At 31.4% G+C, this 17,526-nt stretch overlaps 1 protein-coding gene and 1 long non-coding RNA gene across 11 annotated transcripts in view; one reads left to right on the top strand and one right to left on the bottom strand.

Moving 5' to 3' along the window:
• The window catches only part of Pop1 (POP1 ribonuclease P/MRP subunit), an 88,098-nt gene that overhangs the window by 51,583 nt on the left and 18,989 nt on the right, over positions 1-17,526 (top strand). For all 10 annotated transcript variants that reach the window (XM_085819249.1, XM_085819253.1, XM_085819256.1 and 7 more), the window contains 3 exons: positions 1,649-1,879; positions 5,358-5,445; positions 15,982-16,788. In XM_085819249.1, coding sequence (XP_085675375.1) covers positions 1,649-1,879; positions 5,358-5,445; positions 15,982-16,788 — 1,126 coding nt within the window. The remainder of the gene's footprint in view (positions 1-1,648; positions 1,880-5,357; positions 5,446-15,981; positions 16,789-17,526) is intronic.
• LOC118202400 (uncharacterized) overlaps positions 11,085-17,526 on the bottom strand; it is a 31,796-nt gene continuing 25,354 nt past the window's right edge. The window contains exons 3-4 of the long non-coding RNA XR_015041780.1: positions 15,591-15,644; positions 11,085-12,240 (exon numbers count right to left, since the gene is read on the bottom strand). This is a non-coding gene — a long non-coding RNA (uncharacterized LOC118202400). The remainder of the gene's footprint in view (positions 12,241-15,590; positions 15,645-17,526) is intronic.

Below are 17,526 nucleotides of genomic sequence, written 5' to 3'. Positions count from 1 at the left end.
TCATGATTTTTAAAATTTAAAGGTTGGCATATATATATTCAGACAGCCTTATACTTAATAAAAGCAATTCATCACTAAAAGTTGTCGACTGCATAGAACTTGAAATAGGAAATTACACTCAGATTGAATTCTTAGACTACTACTAATAAATTAATTAATTATACTTCCAACATTTTTAGAAAAGTAATTAGTCACACAATAATTAATCAGATCTAATGCACTAAAAAGCTTTGATCTAATGCACTAAAAAGCTACACTAGATATTCAAAACAAAATTTTACTACTTATTAAAATTCTTAAAAATAATCTGGGAACAAATAATTTTATTAATTTTTGTCTTAAAAAAAGCAGGCATTAAATACTTAATGTAAATCATTTTGCTAGTGAAGTTATGATAATATACTCCTAAACCTTCAAAAGGCAGAATTTGTTGGGTGGCTGTAAGTTTAAAGATTTGTAAATCCTGTAATTATTGTATATGATATAAAATACTCGTTTCTTCTGTTTTTTTTTTTTTTTTTTTTTTTTTTTTTTTTACTAACAAAATGGGCAAATTGGGACTTTTAAGACTTGTTTATAGCCCGTTACAAGTGAAGATTTCCTATTCTTCTGCAAATTTGTTGTACATTTCAGACCATTAGCCAGAAATAATTTAATTTAATTTAAGCAGACTAATTCTCTCTCCAACTTTTTTGCATGCTGAAAACAAACTTATTTTCTCATTTTCCAAAAATAAAATCGTAGTGCATCATCTTCTCCTCCTAAATACTATAATACTTTAGTTGAATTTCATTCCAACATACAGCCATTTTGCCATTTTGATTCAAATTTAGCAAACATGTAAGTTCACTTTAATTCATATCTTGCCTTTTTAATGTATATTAATTATGTAGTTTTTAATAATCACATACATTCTTACTGTTTCATTTAAATTAAATAAGAATGCATTTTATGACTAATCAGCATGAATTATTTTGTCCACAATTTAAGTTCATAATTTTAATTTGGTTTTATAATGTTTTACCATAATCAGCAGGGAATGATCTTTCATAAATAAGAATCATAAACTATTTACTTTAATAATCAGTACAGATTGAATCCTAGCTTGCTATATAAATCAAATGGGACAACGTTTTAATAGTTCTTTTTTGTCCTCATCAAACTTTTAACTAGTACTCTGAATCAGTTTTGGCTCAATATCTTACTGACTTTGTCTTTTACCATTGGTTCTTACTTGGGAAAGATGACAAAACACTTTTGCTTCCATTAATTGTTTTTAATTGATCGGAAATAGGCTTGTTTCCCTTGAAAAGTTAATTAATTTCTGTTTAATAGCAATAATTGATTAATTTTAGCTTCATTTTTGTTTTACCAATTTTGTTAATTCACCAAAATTTTCTTGACGGCTTTTGATAATACTACCTAACATATATATATTTGTATATGTGTGTGTATATTAAATGGTCATAGAACAGTTTTTATATTCAATCTCTTGATAGGTATTGTTTATTGTAGTCAGTATCATTTATGCATTTATTATTTATTCGAAATTATCAAAAAAATTGTGTAAGCTAGAAATTTAGATTAAATAATGATAAAAAATGCTTAAATATTTTCTATGTTTTTGATTGCTTGGTTTCTGTTTTAGGCACATTTGGCCAAACCAACAAAGAAAAGTAAGAAACATCGCGATAAGCCAAAGTGTTTGCTGGAAGAATATAATAGACGCCAGTCAAATTTTTTATGGTTGGAAACACATTTATGGCATGCCAAAAGATTCCATATGGAAAAAAAATGGGAATATACTTTACCTATATGTTCTACAGAAAAATCATTTAAAGCATCATATAAGGCTGCAGCAAAGCATACATTACTATTTGTAAGCATTTATAGTTTATTAATTTATTCAAATCTCAATAGTTTTTTTTTTTTTTTTTTTTTTTTGTTTGAGCTGTATGCAACATGTGTAGTGCTGCATTCTTTTTGTGCCAAAAGATTGATGGATTTTTTTTTTTATAATTGTTGGTTATCTGGTATCCACTAATACAATCCACAAAAACCACTAGTGAGTATGATTCTTGGAAGGTTTTGGCAGAAGCTATTCCAAATTGTTCTAAAAGTATTGTTAAGGTTGTACTTTTTGAAAGGTTGAAGGTAGCTTATTTTTTTCCCATCATGATCATTGATCCTGAAACTGGCATCTGCATACATACAATGGAATACGTTTGGAATGGATAGGAAATAAAAGAATGGAAGAATAAATGTCAGTTTGATATAGCTTATCATGACTCGTCATCTTATTTATCAAGGTTTATTGGGAGGTGCAAACAACTATCACAATTTGTTTGAATAAAAATTAACAATTGAGTTAATGAGAGAATAACAGTTTGTTTGATGCTTTTTTGAATATGGCTGCCGGAAATAAAAAACTTGATTTCATCACCAAGAAGTGCTTGCAGTTTGTTTGTTGCTTATTGGCAGATAACCAACAAGTACTTTTTAAAAATAATCAAACAGCACTTGCAGATTTTGTCAAAAGCTAATCAGTTTTAAGTTATAAGAAAATTATTTCATTATAGTGCGTTAGTGTGTGAAACAGTCATCATATACAAAAATTTGGTGCTTAATTTATAAACTCATAGTAATTTTTACTTACTGCATAAAGCAAGACATCATTAAAATATAACATAAAATGGGATATTTTCACTTTTAAATGAAATTTTGTAATGTATAAATTTCATAACTGAGCAGATTACATTACTGCTAATTAACATACATTAAGCCTGAATTCATGATTTTGTGATAATTATTAAATAAAAATTATTATAAAAATGAATCTTCTGCTGAAATGCATTTAAGTTGGCTCCCCCCCCCCCCCAAGAGAAAATGCCAGTATACCTAAGCAATAAGCCTTAACCAGTTACGCTCTTTTTCCCCTTTGGCCAGTTTATTTTGTAAGGTCGGTCTCTGTTATTCCACATAAACTAAATTAGATTTTAAATTAGGTACTGCAATGAACCTGGAAAATTCTCACACAGGCGTGAATTAATTACCAGAGCAGATGAAGGGTGAAAATAACCCTTTATTAATTCAAACTGATTTAACAGAAAGGCACGGACTTCGTGCGTTACAAAAACACTGACCACTTGCAGTGGAAATTAAAACATAGAATATAATACAAGTCAAACTTGAAATAAATAGTGCAAGAGCGCACTTAAGTTTGTGCCTAAGAGGTGGGCTCACAGTAATCTAACAGCGTGATACTAATCGATAAGGCTAATCTGATAATGCTATACAATCATTTTCCTACCACTGTCTCTATGACTAAAGTTAACATTTTGTTCTAACAAGGCGAAGATTATTTGCTAAACCTTCTTGCTTCCTATAAACATTTAAAGCTACTTGCTTAATACAAAAAATTTTTAATTACTTGCATAATGCAAAAACAACTCTTTTTAGCTTTTTAGCAAATACAAAATTGTAAGCTTTTTGCTAAAAATTGTAAACTTCTTACTAAATACAAAATTGTAAGCTTCTTACTAAATTAAACAGATATTGTCCTCTTCCCGAGGCAAAACTGAAATAAATATTTTCATCCAACTTCGTACTAGATTTTAAAATAAATTTAAATAGAATAATTTTGGCTTATCTTTTGTTTGGTGTACTCTGTCATCCTCTTTTTGTTGAAGTCTTCCCATGATAGAACTTGATTCAGGTGTCTCACTTGGATCTGCTGTGGGAGCTGGGTGTTCCCTTTGCTTTCCATTGCCAGCTGTTTTCTTTTGATACTTCTGTCTGAAAGCTGGTTTCTTTCGGCTATGGTCTACTTCTGTGTGCGCTTGACGCTTTTCGGCTGTGGCCGAAGAACCTCCTTGGCCTGGCTGGGGAATTTTTGGCTGGACCTCCGTGGGATCTCCTGAGTTTCTTATACTATATTTCCTTCTGTTCCACGGCTCCTCATCTAATGGACGTTTCCTGTGTGAAACTTGAGTTGCTAACTCAGTGGCTGGCATTATGAGTCTCAGTTGTTTTTCCTCTCCATTTGCCTGCTTGTGGATCTTGTGTGAGGTCTAGTTTCCTCTTTTCCTCTTCTTTTTTCAGGACCTTATTTCTCTTATGGGGTGTTTCTATTTTTCACTTGTTCATACATTTAGGCTCTTGAAGTCAAAGCTTCTTTCCATCTGGCTCCAAGACTCTGTCTTCTTTCCTTTTTGTTCCTGGGAGAATGATTTGTGCTTTTGAGGGTCCTTCTTCTATGTTTGAAGTTACCTTTAAATAGATCTTTAAAAATAGGCATCTCGTTACGAGCATAGTATTTTTTCACTTGATCCACATTGGCAGTGATATTGCCTTCTTTGCTTCCTTTTAAATATAGAACTGATCCACAAATACATTCAATCACGTAGGAGCCTTCAAATCTAGGGAAATTTTTAACACTTTTTTGAGTGGGGCACAAGACAATGCATGTTTTCTTTTCAGTACTTTGTTCCCAGATTTAAAGTCTTCTTTTCCTGTTATAATACAGTGATTGTTTTTCTCTGGCTACATCTGAATTTTTGATTGCATCATTAATTAACTTTTGGATATCCTTTTGTTTAAATTCTGCCTCTCTTTTCTGGACAAAAAATAATTTATCTAAAGGGGTAATTATCTTCCTCCCCAGAAAGAGTTCACAAGGGGCCTTTCCCGTGGTAGCATGCTTGGTCATTCTGAGGGCATACGCCAGTTCATTTACACAGTCATCCCAGCGCTGGTTTTTACATAGCTCCAAATGATTTTAACTATGCTTCTGTTTATGTGCTTGGCAATATTTGACTGCAGTCTGTAAGGGATTGTCTTAAGGTGACGGATGCCAAGCCCTGCACATAGCTCCTCAAAAATTTGACTAACGAATTGAGGGCCATTATCCGATATTACCCTAAGTGGTGCACCATATTTTAAAATGCATTTATTTAGAAAAGAATCGGCTACAATTTTCACTGAGGCTCTTTTAAGAGGAGTGGAGTAGTATTTCTAACCATTTTGAAAAATGATCTACTATAACTAGTAAATATCTATTTCTGTTACTTTGGAAATGGGCCCAGTAGATCGATTCCAATTAACTCATTAGAAAAAGTAGTTCTTATATTATTTAGATACCCGGCCGGGCTGTAATTTATGTCGTTAACTAACTGGCATGTGTGGCAGGACCTGACATACTGGGTTACCACTCTTTTTGAAATTGCGGGGGGAAGAAAACCGCCTCGCGCTCTCTTTGTACTGTTTTCCGAATACCTTGGTGATTAAATGTAACAAAAATTAATCAATTATCATTAAAACAAAAATTTGTGATACTACATATATACTTCTTTTTTCAGGATTTGTCATATTATTGCTGTATTGAACTTAGAGGCTCTGAGAAACAACTTTTAACTGAGCTTGCATACTTAACAGATGCCAGTACTGGTAAATATGTGTTTTTGAACATTATTAAACATCATCAACATTTATTAAACATCTTGAAAGAAACCTCTTGAAAGTGTTTCTTATTTTCAGTTTGTCGTTTTTAATATCCTAATAAAATAGAAGGTAATGCCTCTTGTGCAAGAGATCCAGTGAAATAACTGAACAACTACATCTTAAATAATTAAGTATATTCCTTATTAAATAAGTAAGACAGTAATATTCATTTACAAGAAACTAGTATTACCCTACCATTTGGCCTTGCCATTTTGAATAGCTCATTTTAAAATAAGACTTTATGTTCAGTATCTTTAATTTCTAGGGAATTAAGTTTTAAACTTGTAAGCCTGTTGTGACTACTTAGCTTAAAATTGCTTTACATATTAAATAGAAGTCTGTATTTCAAGTTTAAATTGCAGTTGTTTCGTTTTATGATATTTATATTTTTAATTTATAGTTATAAAACTTTTTGAAATTCTAATGGTAAACTGCTTGAGGTGTAGTCTGAAGTTTCCAGATTGCAAATTTTTTTAGTATAAATGACTGTTGATTTTTTATATAAAAATACAAGTTATATAAATTGAGTAATTTGTATTTCTGCAGTTAAAATATCTTATTCTACAATTAAAATTCCCTTCTCCTTGGAAGGAAGTGCACTTATGATATTCTGTTGCTTAACCTTAAAAACTGAATTGTCATGTTTAGATGCTCATTTTATGTATCCGATCCAATCACACTAGATATGTATTCTTGTAATGGACTTTGTGATGAATTATATTCATGAGACTTGATCAGTACTATATGATCACTGCTAGATTTTATATGCTTGATTTAAATGTTATGTCCTCAATTTCTGAATCTCAACATCTTTTAGCAGTAGAGATTCCTTTACTATTGTTAGCCGATGCTTGATGCATATCATTTGTAAAATTCTCAATTAATACATCTGACTCATTCCCTATGTCTATTATTCGAATAGTGTGCTAGATGTTGTTTAGAGCTTTGGCATATTGTGCCCAGTTAGTAATAATAGCTGTCTTATGTGGTATGCAGCAACAGTTGCTAACATCCATCATGACTGGAGTCAGATGATAGTTCACGTAAACTCTTGATATATAAATGAGTATTAATAATCTTAAGTATATAAATTTATAATATTTGTGTTACCAGTTCTATAGTATGTTGGGGTTTCTGGATGCTGCAGTATGTAGATTATTTTGAGAGACGAAATGATAAATAATATTTCCATATGAATTACTGCTATTGCAATTCCATGACTTGCGTGTGATTGAAGTCTAAGCCTAGTATAACTCAGTTTTTAATGGGGAATAGTACAGAGAAATCTGAACGTATACAGTCAAAAGTCATTAATTCGGACACCCATAATCCGGAATGATCTATAATCCGGACCTCAAAGCTACAAACTTTCTGCACATGCGTTGCGTTGACTCATGCACGTAAGACCTTTACGGCTGCGAATATGCGTGTGCGCGTGCGCAAAATACGTTTACGAATGCTCGTTTAATGTATAACAGACGGTATAAGCTAAGCTAAAATTATCTAATTCAGTTAATGTTGCAGATTATGTTGTTAGATATTTTGAATTTTTATGTATTTTTGCCTTGTTGGGAAGTGAGAACCGAATTAATTGAATGAGAAATATTTAATTGTCTGTGAAAAACAGTTTTTTTTTTTTTTTTGGTTTGTTTGCTTAATTTCTTTTATACATCATTTTAGACTTATTATAGTATTTGAATAGAACATGTGGCAATAATTAGATAATTCTTCAAATGATATAAATTTTGTGCATTCTGAATTATAATGTAGACACAGAGATGGGAGGAGACAGAGAAGAAGAAACGCCCTCGCCCATCGTCTTTAAGCAAAGTGAAATAGATTGGTCCCTAATTAATGAAATTTTGCTAAGTACATGCAGTGAATAATTTGAGGGAGAGATGAAAAGGAGACTCTTATACATGAATGTTAAAACTATTGACAACCACAGAAAAGCTACTGCAATTCTACAGAAGAGAAATACAGTCAAAAGTCGTTAATCCGGACTCGTCGGGACTTCGATTTCGGATTATAGATCATCAGTTTAAATCTGGTAAGATGGCATGCAGAAATTATAAAGTTAAAAATATAAAACCGTAATTTATGAAATAAAGAACAATTATGATCTAAAGGGTATCAAAATTTCAAAAAAAAAAACCCTTAATATTTATTTACTTTATTAAACATTTCTTTCAATGTAAGTTGTTTAAGTTGCTTCATTTTTTTTATGTGATAATACTATCTCTTTAATTCTATAAACAGACATAATTTCTTGTTCATTTACAAAGTTCGGCTGTTCAAGTCCTATAATTGCTGTGTCGAGAATACCGACTAATTTGTCAATCGAAATTTTTTCGTTTTCAATAACCTCTGTCACTTTCTTCGCTATCGGAAGTGAATTATAATGACGAGGAATTTGATTTAAATCATATCAAAGACGGAGTACATCGAGATGAAATACTACATTTAGTAAAGAATTATAAGCCAAATAAAATAAAAACATCTGCCCTGAAGATAAGGATAGTGTTGACAGATCAACTTCCAGTTCATTGCGCACAGCAACGTTTCCCCCACACACACACGCAGAGCAGCGTGAAATTGATAAACAGATTTTGGAATGGTTAGATAAACAAAGGATATGCCTTTATCCATTTTTTGCAGAAATTCCACTTTTTGTTTAATGGACTTCGAAACATACTTTCACTTTGTAGATCCTTTACATATTAGTAAATATATATCAGAAATTATATTTGACATAATCGAAAGTTCAAGCTTACTTTTATAAAATTGCTCTAACAGTCTGCAAAAAATAATAAACTGGATCCAATTTGAAGATTAAGGAACAACGCAATCTGCAACATAACTGAATTAGATAATTTTAGCTTAGCTTATACTGTCCATTATACATTAAACATGCATTTGTAAACGTATTTTGTGCATGCGCACATGCATATTCGCAGCCGTGAAGGTCTTACAAACTTTCTGCGCATGCGTCAAAACGAAAAGTTTGTAGCTAACGACGCATGCGCAGAAAGTTTGTAGCTTTGAGGTCCGGATTATGAGTGTCCGAATTAACGACTTTTGACTGTATTCCCTTCCACACCTTTCAGTTATTAAGTGAAAAAGCTCTTGAAAGTCATATTAGAAAATCTACCGACAACGATGAAGAAAGAAGCTATCTTTGCAGACCTCGAAAGGAGACATTATCCAATCCAAAAAGTAAAACAGTTCACAAGATGAAAGGGTGAAGTCCTGGAAAAACTCCCAATATTCCTGTTGAAATTAGAAAAAAACCAAAGAAGGTCATGCAATACATCACCTAAACAACATGTTTAGCGTGAATGTTAAGATCGAAAAGGATGCACCTGAGAAGAGAGTGACACAATGTTATAGGTGTCAAGAATATGGACATACTCAGCATCTATGCTCTAACATTGAACGGTGTTGTAAATGCGAGCAGCAGCATAGAAGTAAGAATTGCCCTCTCAAACTTGAAGAGAAACCAACTTGCATTTTTGCAAACAGCAGCATATTTCTTCCTACAGCAGTTGGCCGGAATAAAAAAAGCGGTTTGAAGCTAAGAAATCACAACCCAAGCCAGCAGCACCTATTCCTACTCCAGCAGATTTTCCCCAACTAGTAATATTAGATGAAAAGAAAAATCAGACTCCGCCGAAAACACTTTACAGCAAGAAAGCCCAACAAAGGATGAAACCACCCATGAAGGAATACAAAGAAGTCTTAGAATGAAGATTAATAACTGACTGACAACTGAAGATTAACAACTTTGTAAGTAGCATCATAAACCATAACGAGAAGACAAGAACAGCGAAATCAATGGCGGAGAAGCTCACAGCTAGTTTCCATGCTGTTATGACATTAGTGCGATTTACTGAAGGTGCAAAGTAACTTGCATTGGACGAAGCAAAATGAGGGCTTTCATTACTTTTTCTTTTCCCCATTTCTTCTAGGTTTTCCTAGGAGTCCAGATTTAAGCGGTTCCTCTCGGGGTCAGTACTTGGGTGGGTGATCACCCATGTGACTGGCAACGTTTATTTTTCCAGTTTTGTACTTTTGTGCAGCCAGAGCTTCGCCTAAGTTGCCACTGTGATTGTTTTGCCTTTTTTTAACTAATAACCATCGCCTTAGGGCACATCTTCCTTGTCATGCAGTTAAAGCAGCCTATCTGCTACATACTCTGAAATTCAAGAACCGATTTGATTTTGATTAGTTATAATAAGAGAAATGTAACGCTGTTAAGTGAACCTAGCGTCAGAGTGTCACTAGGGTAAACAAATATAGTGAATTTTAAAGAGTGCATCTATTCTATTATGGTTTATGCGCTATCGATGAAGTAGATTTAATTCAATCCAATAAGTTTAAATTAAATCCAAGAAAAAATGCATATAATTTTATATTTCGTACAAGGAAGTCGTGGTGTACACATCAGATTTTTTTTTTTTTTAATTTTTCAATTTTTAATAAAGATATTCTGAGAGTTTATGTATTTTTCCTTTTTTGCTAAGTGAGAACTGAAATAATTGAATGAGAAAGATATCTCTAATAAAATTGGAGGAATTAAGTTCAAATGAAATGCAGCAAAAAATGTGTATAATTTAATATTCCATACAAGGAAGTCATGTGGTATACACATCAGATATTTTTAATGAATAATTCATATTTGTTAACTGTGTTCATGAATGACCCCATGAATCTCACTAACACTTTTGAAAAGATCTATTAATTCTAACTTTTAATATTATTGATAGAATTATTTACATATTTTTTATTATCTTGATTTACTTTAACTACCTGTGGAAGTGCTGCAGAAATAGGTATATGCTTTCCCACTGGTTTGCTATTTTCATGCAAGCTTTTTTTGCCAGTTTTGGAGCCTGGGCAAAATTAAAACTTCATTTTATGGTACTCTTGTTTTGTGCATTAATTTTTTTTTTTTTTTTTTTTTTTTTTTTTAGAGAACTTTATGCTGGATGGTCTCTTTTGCATTAATGACATCGGGGCTTATCAAATTTACCCTTAACAGGGCAAATTACCATTTTGTAAAGTAGTTGGTTCTTCGACATATATATTTTAACCATCACTGAGAAGAGTATAACATCAGTCAGACTGGAAATTTTCTGAAGTGCTTTGTTTTGGATTAACAAAGTTACTGGATCAGTAATTGTGGCACTGGCCCCCTAGTTCATTGTTTTGTGAATTGAGATATTTTCTGAATTGCATAACCTCTGCAAGTTAATGCCTGTCCAGTTTCACTCTAAATTTGATGGTGAACCTCATATCAAGACTTTAATCACATGCTTGTACTTTTTATCAATGACATAATGCTAAGTAATCATAAAATAGTTACTGTATATACCCACGTATAAATCGATCCTTCCGACTTTAGAGAAAAATTTATGGAAAAATTCATTTGTCGCTTGAGCGTCGCCACCGATAAAACAACATGCTGATGTATCTGATAAAATTGCACTCACACTTTAGCGAATTTTTTTTTATTTCCATTTTAGCACATGATAAAACATGAAAAAAGTAATCTAAGAAAATCTTTGAAAATTATTTTATTGGGGTTTAGACAGTAACTGGAGATAACTGCTGCTGCGTATCTTTATCCTTCTGGGATATACCAGTTGCAATATTACTATTAAAAATTCCAAATTTGTTGTACAGTTTTACTGAATTTCTCATTTTTTGTAAATCATAATTTTTTTAGTCATTTTATTAGGTGATTGGAAATTTTTCACATCAACAAAATTATTCACATGAACTATTGATTTGTATTTGAAAATTCTGACATTAGAAGTAACATTAATACTACAAGTGGATTTGCCTGTGCTAACAAAACAAATTGAACTTACTTCCAAAGTCATTGACTTTCTTATAAAGGCCTTGGAGTAGCTTGACATATTCTTCATAATCATATCATAATCTGCAGATGTGAGTCACTTTTATTAGAGCTTCCACGCATTTTTTATTTTTAACCCAGAGGGCCAGTTTGCCCAGAAGGGTTATTAATTTTGTTTTGGCATTTTGCGTCGATTGTTGCCATCAAATATTAGAACCCTGTATTATATTTAAAGAAATTAAATAATGAAGAGTCTGCATAAAGGTATGTATGTTTCTCACATTATGATAAAGCAACGGTACCTAGAGTCATCAAATTTTGAATATGAATGTGAGCATCTCCGCCCAAATATGGGCATCTGGAAGTTCAAATTTGGAATTTGCTTTATAATCTATTTCATATTTTGTAAAGTATTTATGAGTTTTTGATTAAGGAACTCAACGATTTCAAAGTGAACTATGGCAACACTGTACGGGGGGGGGGCATTTTAATCTCCAGCACCCGAGATTAAATATACTCTTTTAAATATTTTGTGATATTGCTGTTGAATTGAATTTTATGGCTTACATGCGAAGAACATGATATTTAATAAATAAAGGTAACACACAAAATGTAAAAAAAAAAAGGCGCTTCAGACACAATTTAAAATCTGAAACCTTTCAGATTTTTAAAAAAATATATATATTTTACTTTTTTTTATTTTCTGTTTTTCAATCCATTCACAAATATGCATTTTATTTTCCAGACTATTATTATTCTCATCAGTAGCAGTCACCTTAGGGAAGTTGACTACCGTTGAATATTGACTTAAGAGATACTGTTGTCTATGTGGCTGCAGTCATCCTCTATATGCATGAAAACTTTGGATTATTCATGATAACCTACAGACATAGAAGACCAAATGAGAAAGAAAAGTAGCATTTATCAAATGTATTTGATATTAAAATATACTTAACAAATTTCACCATTTTTATGAAACATAAGACCTTTAATTTATCTTCCACACATACTCGCTAATAAGTTATTCTTGTAATGTTGCCATTTAACACAGCGTTAGATCTTTAATTGAATCTTTAATTTAATTGAAATATATGGTTGTCTTTCTTTATCACCGCATTTATAAAACATCTGCCCTTCTAAATTAACTGAAACAAAAGTGTCTCATTTCATTATTAAGTAAGGTACAATAAAGTAAACATGGCTACCCATAAAGTTTGTAATGTGTATGTTAATTTAATAACAATTATTTTTAATTTTGAAACCCTTTCAGTTCTTGTTTCCCACTTACAACTCCCTATCAGAATGAGTTTTTAGAATCGTTGAATGCAAATGAGTTAGAAGTAGTATTAAAAGGAAGTTCAACTAACTTCAACAAGATAGAGAATGCTTAGGAGTCCTTAGTGGTGTGCATTTGCCTTTTGGCTAGTTTCATTCTTGAAGCTATTATACTTGACTGTATTCTGCGTGTCTGTTGATATTCGCCGGCTAGTTTAAATTAAGGGTCAACTATGTTAGATATTTGTGTCTAGCTTTGGCTAAGTCTATCTTAGTGTTAGATTAATTTCTTATTTTCTTATTCTGATTTAAAAGCCTGAGTTGAGGCTTTCCTGTAAGCACGAGAAGGGGTCATCTGTATTATTTCTTCAAGTAAATAAAACGGTATTTTAACCCTTCTGGAGTATGCGTTGTAAGTAATCCCTACTTAGTTCACTAGGTTCCTTGACATTTTATCAGAGACAAAATAATCAAGAGACATTACAAGTTCATTAATGACACTGTACTTTGTATGAGTTCCAACAAGGAAGAAATACATGACAGAAGAAGATGCATGTCAGCAAGAAGAAGCTACAGAAGCATGTCAAAATTTAGTGACAATTTTGGGTTTAGATGTAATTTCAGATAGAACGTGCAGGAGATGGTTTGAAAAAATAATTTCAACCTTAATGATAAGCAACACTCTGAGCAGCCATCTTTGATTGATGAAGATATTGTCACTATCATGATATAGCAATGTCCTTTTTTTGATAGCATCAGAGATTGCGGAAAAGCTTAATTCAATTCATCAAACCATTACAGACCATATTCAGAAACAAGGAAAGGTCTAGCTAGATGAATATTCCAGATAAATATAGTAAATATAAGTCTAGATAAATATTCCAGATAGATGTCTTTATATGAGTTAAGTGAGAAAAATTTGTACGATTGAGTTATCATATGCACAACTCTTCTTGCTAGGAATGAAAATGACCTTTGGACTGGATGATAACTAAGAATGAAGCGTGGATGACCTATGAAAACATTGTTATTAATAACAATGTTAATAAGTAAATTGTAAGTTAATATGTAAGTCACACTTTTCTTCATGTCAGGACCCTGTAAATTTGAAATACTTTACTGTACACTGTTTCATTGAAGATATGTTCCACATTTTGATCATTTTTTCAGAATTCGATTGAAAAACAGGTATGTAGCAGTTACAAATATTAAACTGACATATCGAGAATTAATCAGATTTACGTAAAGCCAAAGTTCTATTTCACGCTTATCCATTATTGGTGCTAAGTTTCACTGTTTGGAAAGTTTTTAAAATTTGAAAATATTTTGGTGCCTTGAGCTTTCCATTTAGTTGAATGTCATATAATCAGGCTTCTATTGACATGTCATTTCCTAAGAATATTTTTAAGAACCCTTATTCTTACCCTTATTCTTATGATAATTATCATTTTACAGCATGTAATTGTTCTACTTAACTTTCACACTTATTAAGCTGTTTGTTATATCATTTCATCGATGTCAACCGCTCTGCTCAATAATTCATAAATCTAATAACATTGACAAATGATATTCTGGAACCACTGAACCAATTTCCAACACAGAGGTCCTTCTTTTTGCCATTTTTAACACTGCATCTCCAAATGGTTTCATTGTTAATATAAAGTTTCATGTTGTGTCCATTTTCGCATACTCATTTGTCAGGTAAAAAAAAAGGTTGAAAAAATGGTATGGCATCTGCCTCATTACTTGTTAAATTAGATTGTTAACATCATATTCACAAAAATAAAAAAGTGAATTTATTTTTAAATAATGCGATTCAAAAACCTTATCAAAAATGAATAATGTAAAAGCACACGGTAGGAAAAATGCAACACAGTACTAATATATGATTATGTGGCGAGGTCTAAGAACTTGCAGCCAATGCTAATATGCGAACATGTGGTAAGGTATATGAACACGCAGGACAGTGCTAATATATGATCACATGGGGAGATATATGAATACATATTCAGATTTTGGCGAGATATCTTGGTTGATTGGTGATTCAATCTTGGGGGCCACTGTGACAAAGAAGTATCCATGTTTATATTGATATAAATTAGAATGCATTTAATATGCAAATATGTCCAATAGAAAACTTTTATAAATATTTGCAGCTTGATTGTAATTATTAAAACATGTTTCTAATATCTTATGCTATATGACTGGTTTGGATTCATTTCAGATACTTTTTATGCTGTTTTACATTTTTTTATTTTGATAGTTTTTAGCAGTAAACACCTGTTTAACCATCCAAGCATTATGGGTTTAACCTTGAAATTTCAAAGTTCCTCAAAATGTCATGAATAAATGGTATTTTCTTGATTATAATTAAAAAATGACTTTCACTTTGCGCTTCAATTCCTCTTCTTCCAGTATACATTAAAAGCTGGCAGAAATTTTCATATGTAATATATAAGAAAGCCAGCCTTCTATTCAGAATTTTCCATCCATAAAGCTGAGAGGGTTAAAATGATAAACATGCAGTGCAAAATTTTCAAATTGTCCATTTTTTTTTAATTTCTACATTGAGGGAGAATTGTATCTTCATTATTGCTGTTTATAGCTACCTATTGGATCAGTTTTGAATAATAAAACCAAAATGACATAAATGAAAAGATGCTTGAAAACTCAGCATCTACCCAAAAGTAAACACGAAATGTCATAAGTATAGCTGTATCTTTGCAAAAAGTGATGTTAAAATTTGCCTTGGAAAAACTGCTTATTCCTTACTATGAGCAGATATATTTTTTTCCTAGTGACATTCTTTGTTTTGCTGAATGACTGTTTTATTTATAGTGATTTAATTTCTAAATAGACTTGGTAATGGGTAGCAAATGATACTTAATACAGACTTTTATGCTCAGGAACAGAAATTTAAAAAATCAGCTGTTTGAAGGAACATTGCAATACTTACAATGCACTGGTTATTCTCCATAGTTTAGGATCATGATAGCTGGTGATCTTGTTTCTGCAATGTAGAAACAATCATTATATTGGTAATAACAGAAAGCCAGAATGTTCAGAGACAAAATTACTTAAGAGATAATTAAAAAAGGAAATCAGGTTTAAAAAATATCTTTATGTTGGACAGTATAATGGTAGCTTGCAATGGCTTGAATGTAGGCTTTTGAATTGTAAAATATGGAAAATAGAAAGAGTATAAATCTTCAGGAAAAATTAATTATAAGAGTCTGATAAAACTGTACACAAACACATTTTTATATTTAAAATATAGTTATTGAATCATGTTTTGCAACTCTTGTATGTTAATGCATTTGAGATTTTAAGTTCTGTTTATTTCCTAGGTTTTACTTTTGAGTCGTATCTTAATGGAACTAAGGAAGGCTTTTGTGTTTTATATCATCCAAAGACATATCCTTTCCAAGCTATTGGCCCAGTATCATTTATTTGGGAAGCAAATATTTCAAGCAATGTTCTTCAAATAGATTCAGAACTGTGTAATCATTTTCGAAAATTATGGATATGGTGTCATCCTACAATACATTCTGAAATTGTAGAAGTGCTGGTGAATGTTTTTCACTTAGAAAAGGTAGAAGCTTGTGATTTTTACCACAAAAGTACTGTTAAAAGCACTGAAGAAGGTAATGAAGATGTTGAAATGAGTGAGGAAAAAAGTCATATTCCATTTGCATCCAAAGTCAACTATGAGAAAATTAAATTTAAATTTAAAAAAGAGCAATTCTATATGTCCAATAACACATCTAATAAAATAAAAATGGTCTTACTGAAAGATACATTAGTTCGCCACCGAATAATTGGCCCTATGGCACAATCCATAATTATTAATCTGTTAAAGGTAGCAGATGTGTCCATGACATCACCTTATAGAAATGCAGAAAATAATGAAAATGATTCCTCTTTTGAAGAGGTGTTGTCAAGTAATGATAGTGATAAATGTTTATTTTGGTGGCAGAGTTACTACAGCAGTGAACATAGGCAGTCTCTACATATGAAAAAGAAATGCTTGATAGAAAAATTGAAGCATCAGATAACATATGTAATTCCACCAAGAACAGTCATGGGATTTACTGTTAGAGATCCAAGAATTAATTTATCATATCAGAAATTTGACTTAAATTACTTATCAGAAGGTAATAAAATTGCTATAAAATGGCATAATTTTTTATATATTTACTTATTTTACTATGTTTTAAAAGGATGCATGTAATGTTTTGTTTTACTTTTATTGTTTTTTAAATCGTAGGTAAAATATATATAGCTAATACTATATTTACCTGCTAGAATACTGTCATGCTAAATTTATCTTTTCAAACTAAAAAAAAATATGAAGTGTTTGCTACTTTTGATGGGAGAACTTTGCGAATTTAAAAAGCACATATGAAAAGATGTATTACTGTAGCTATATTCTATATTTCCGTGGCGTTCGTTATGGTTTCTGCTCTCAATACAGTTCTTTTTATACATCAAGCTCTCTATGTGGCTGTCATTAATGGTAATATTCTAATTCAGAGTTTAAAAAACTAGGAAAGGGAATATATGAATAAATATGGTAATAATTATAATTCGTGCATGTTTTAGACAATTTTGATTGTTAATTACAGAAATATTTTACCTGAAATGTTTATGTTTTGAATGTTCTGTTTGAGAACTGTTACTCTTCACTATCTTTATACACCATAGTTTCTAAGACAATAATGCCTTGTAGTATTTTCTAAGACAATAATGCAATGTAGTATTGGAAGAGATATTTTATCTTATTGCTCTCGAACAACTTTCCAAAGTTTAAGTAGGTTGTAGGTCGACGTTTCGACAAGCTACTTTTTAAAAGTCCAAAAGCATAAAAATACATTGGTGATAGATCATGATAT

The sequence above is a fragment of the Stegodyphus dumicola genome, chromosome 6 (assembly GCF_044657685.1).
Source record: "Stegodyphus dumicola isolate Sdum_Otavi_A_Nest chromosome 6, ASM4465768v1".
Lineage (NCBI taxonomy): Eukaryota > Metazoa > Arthropoda > Arachnida > Araneae > Eresidae > Stegodyphus > Stegodyphus dumicola.
Note: the sequence above shows the minus strand (reverse complement) of the source record. Positions and strands in the feature narration are given on the sequence as shown.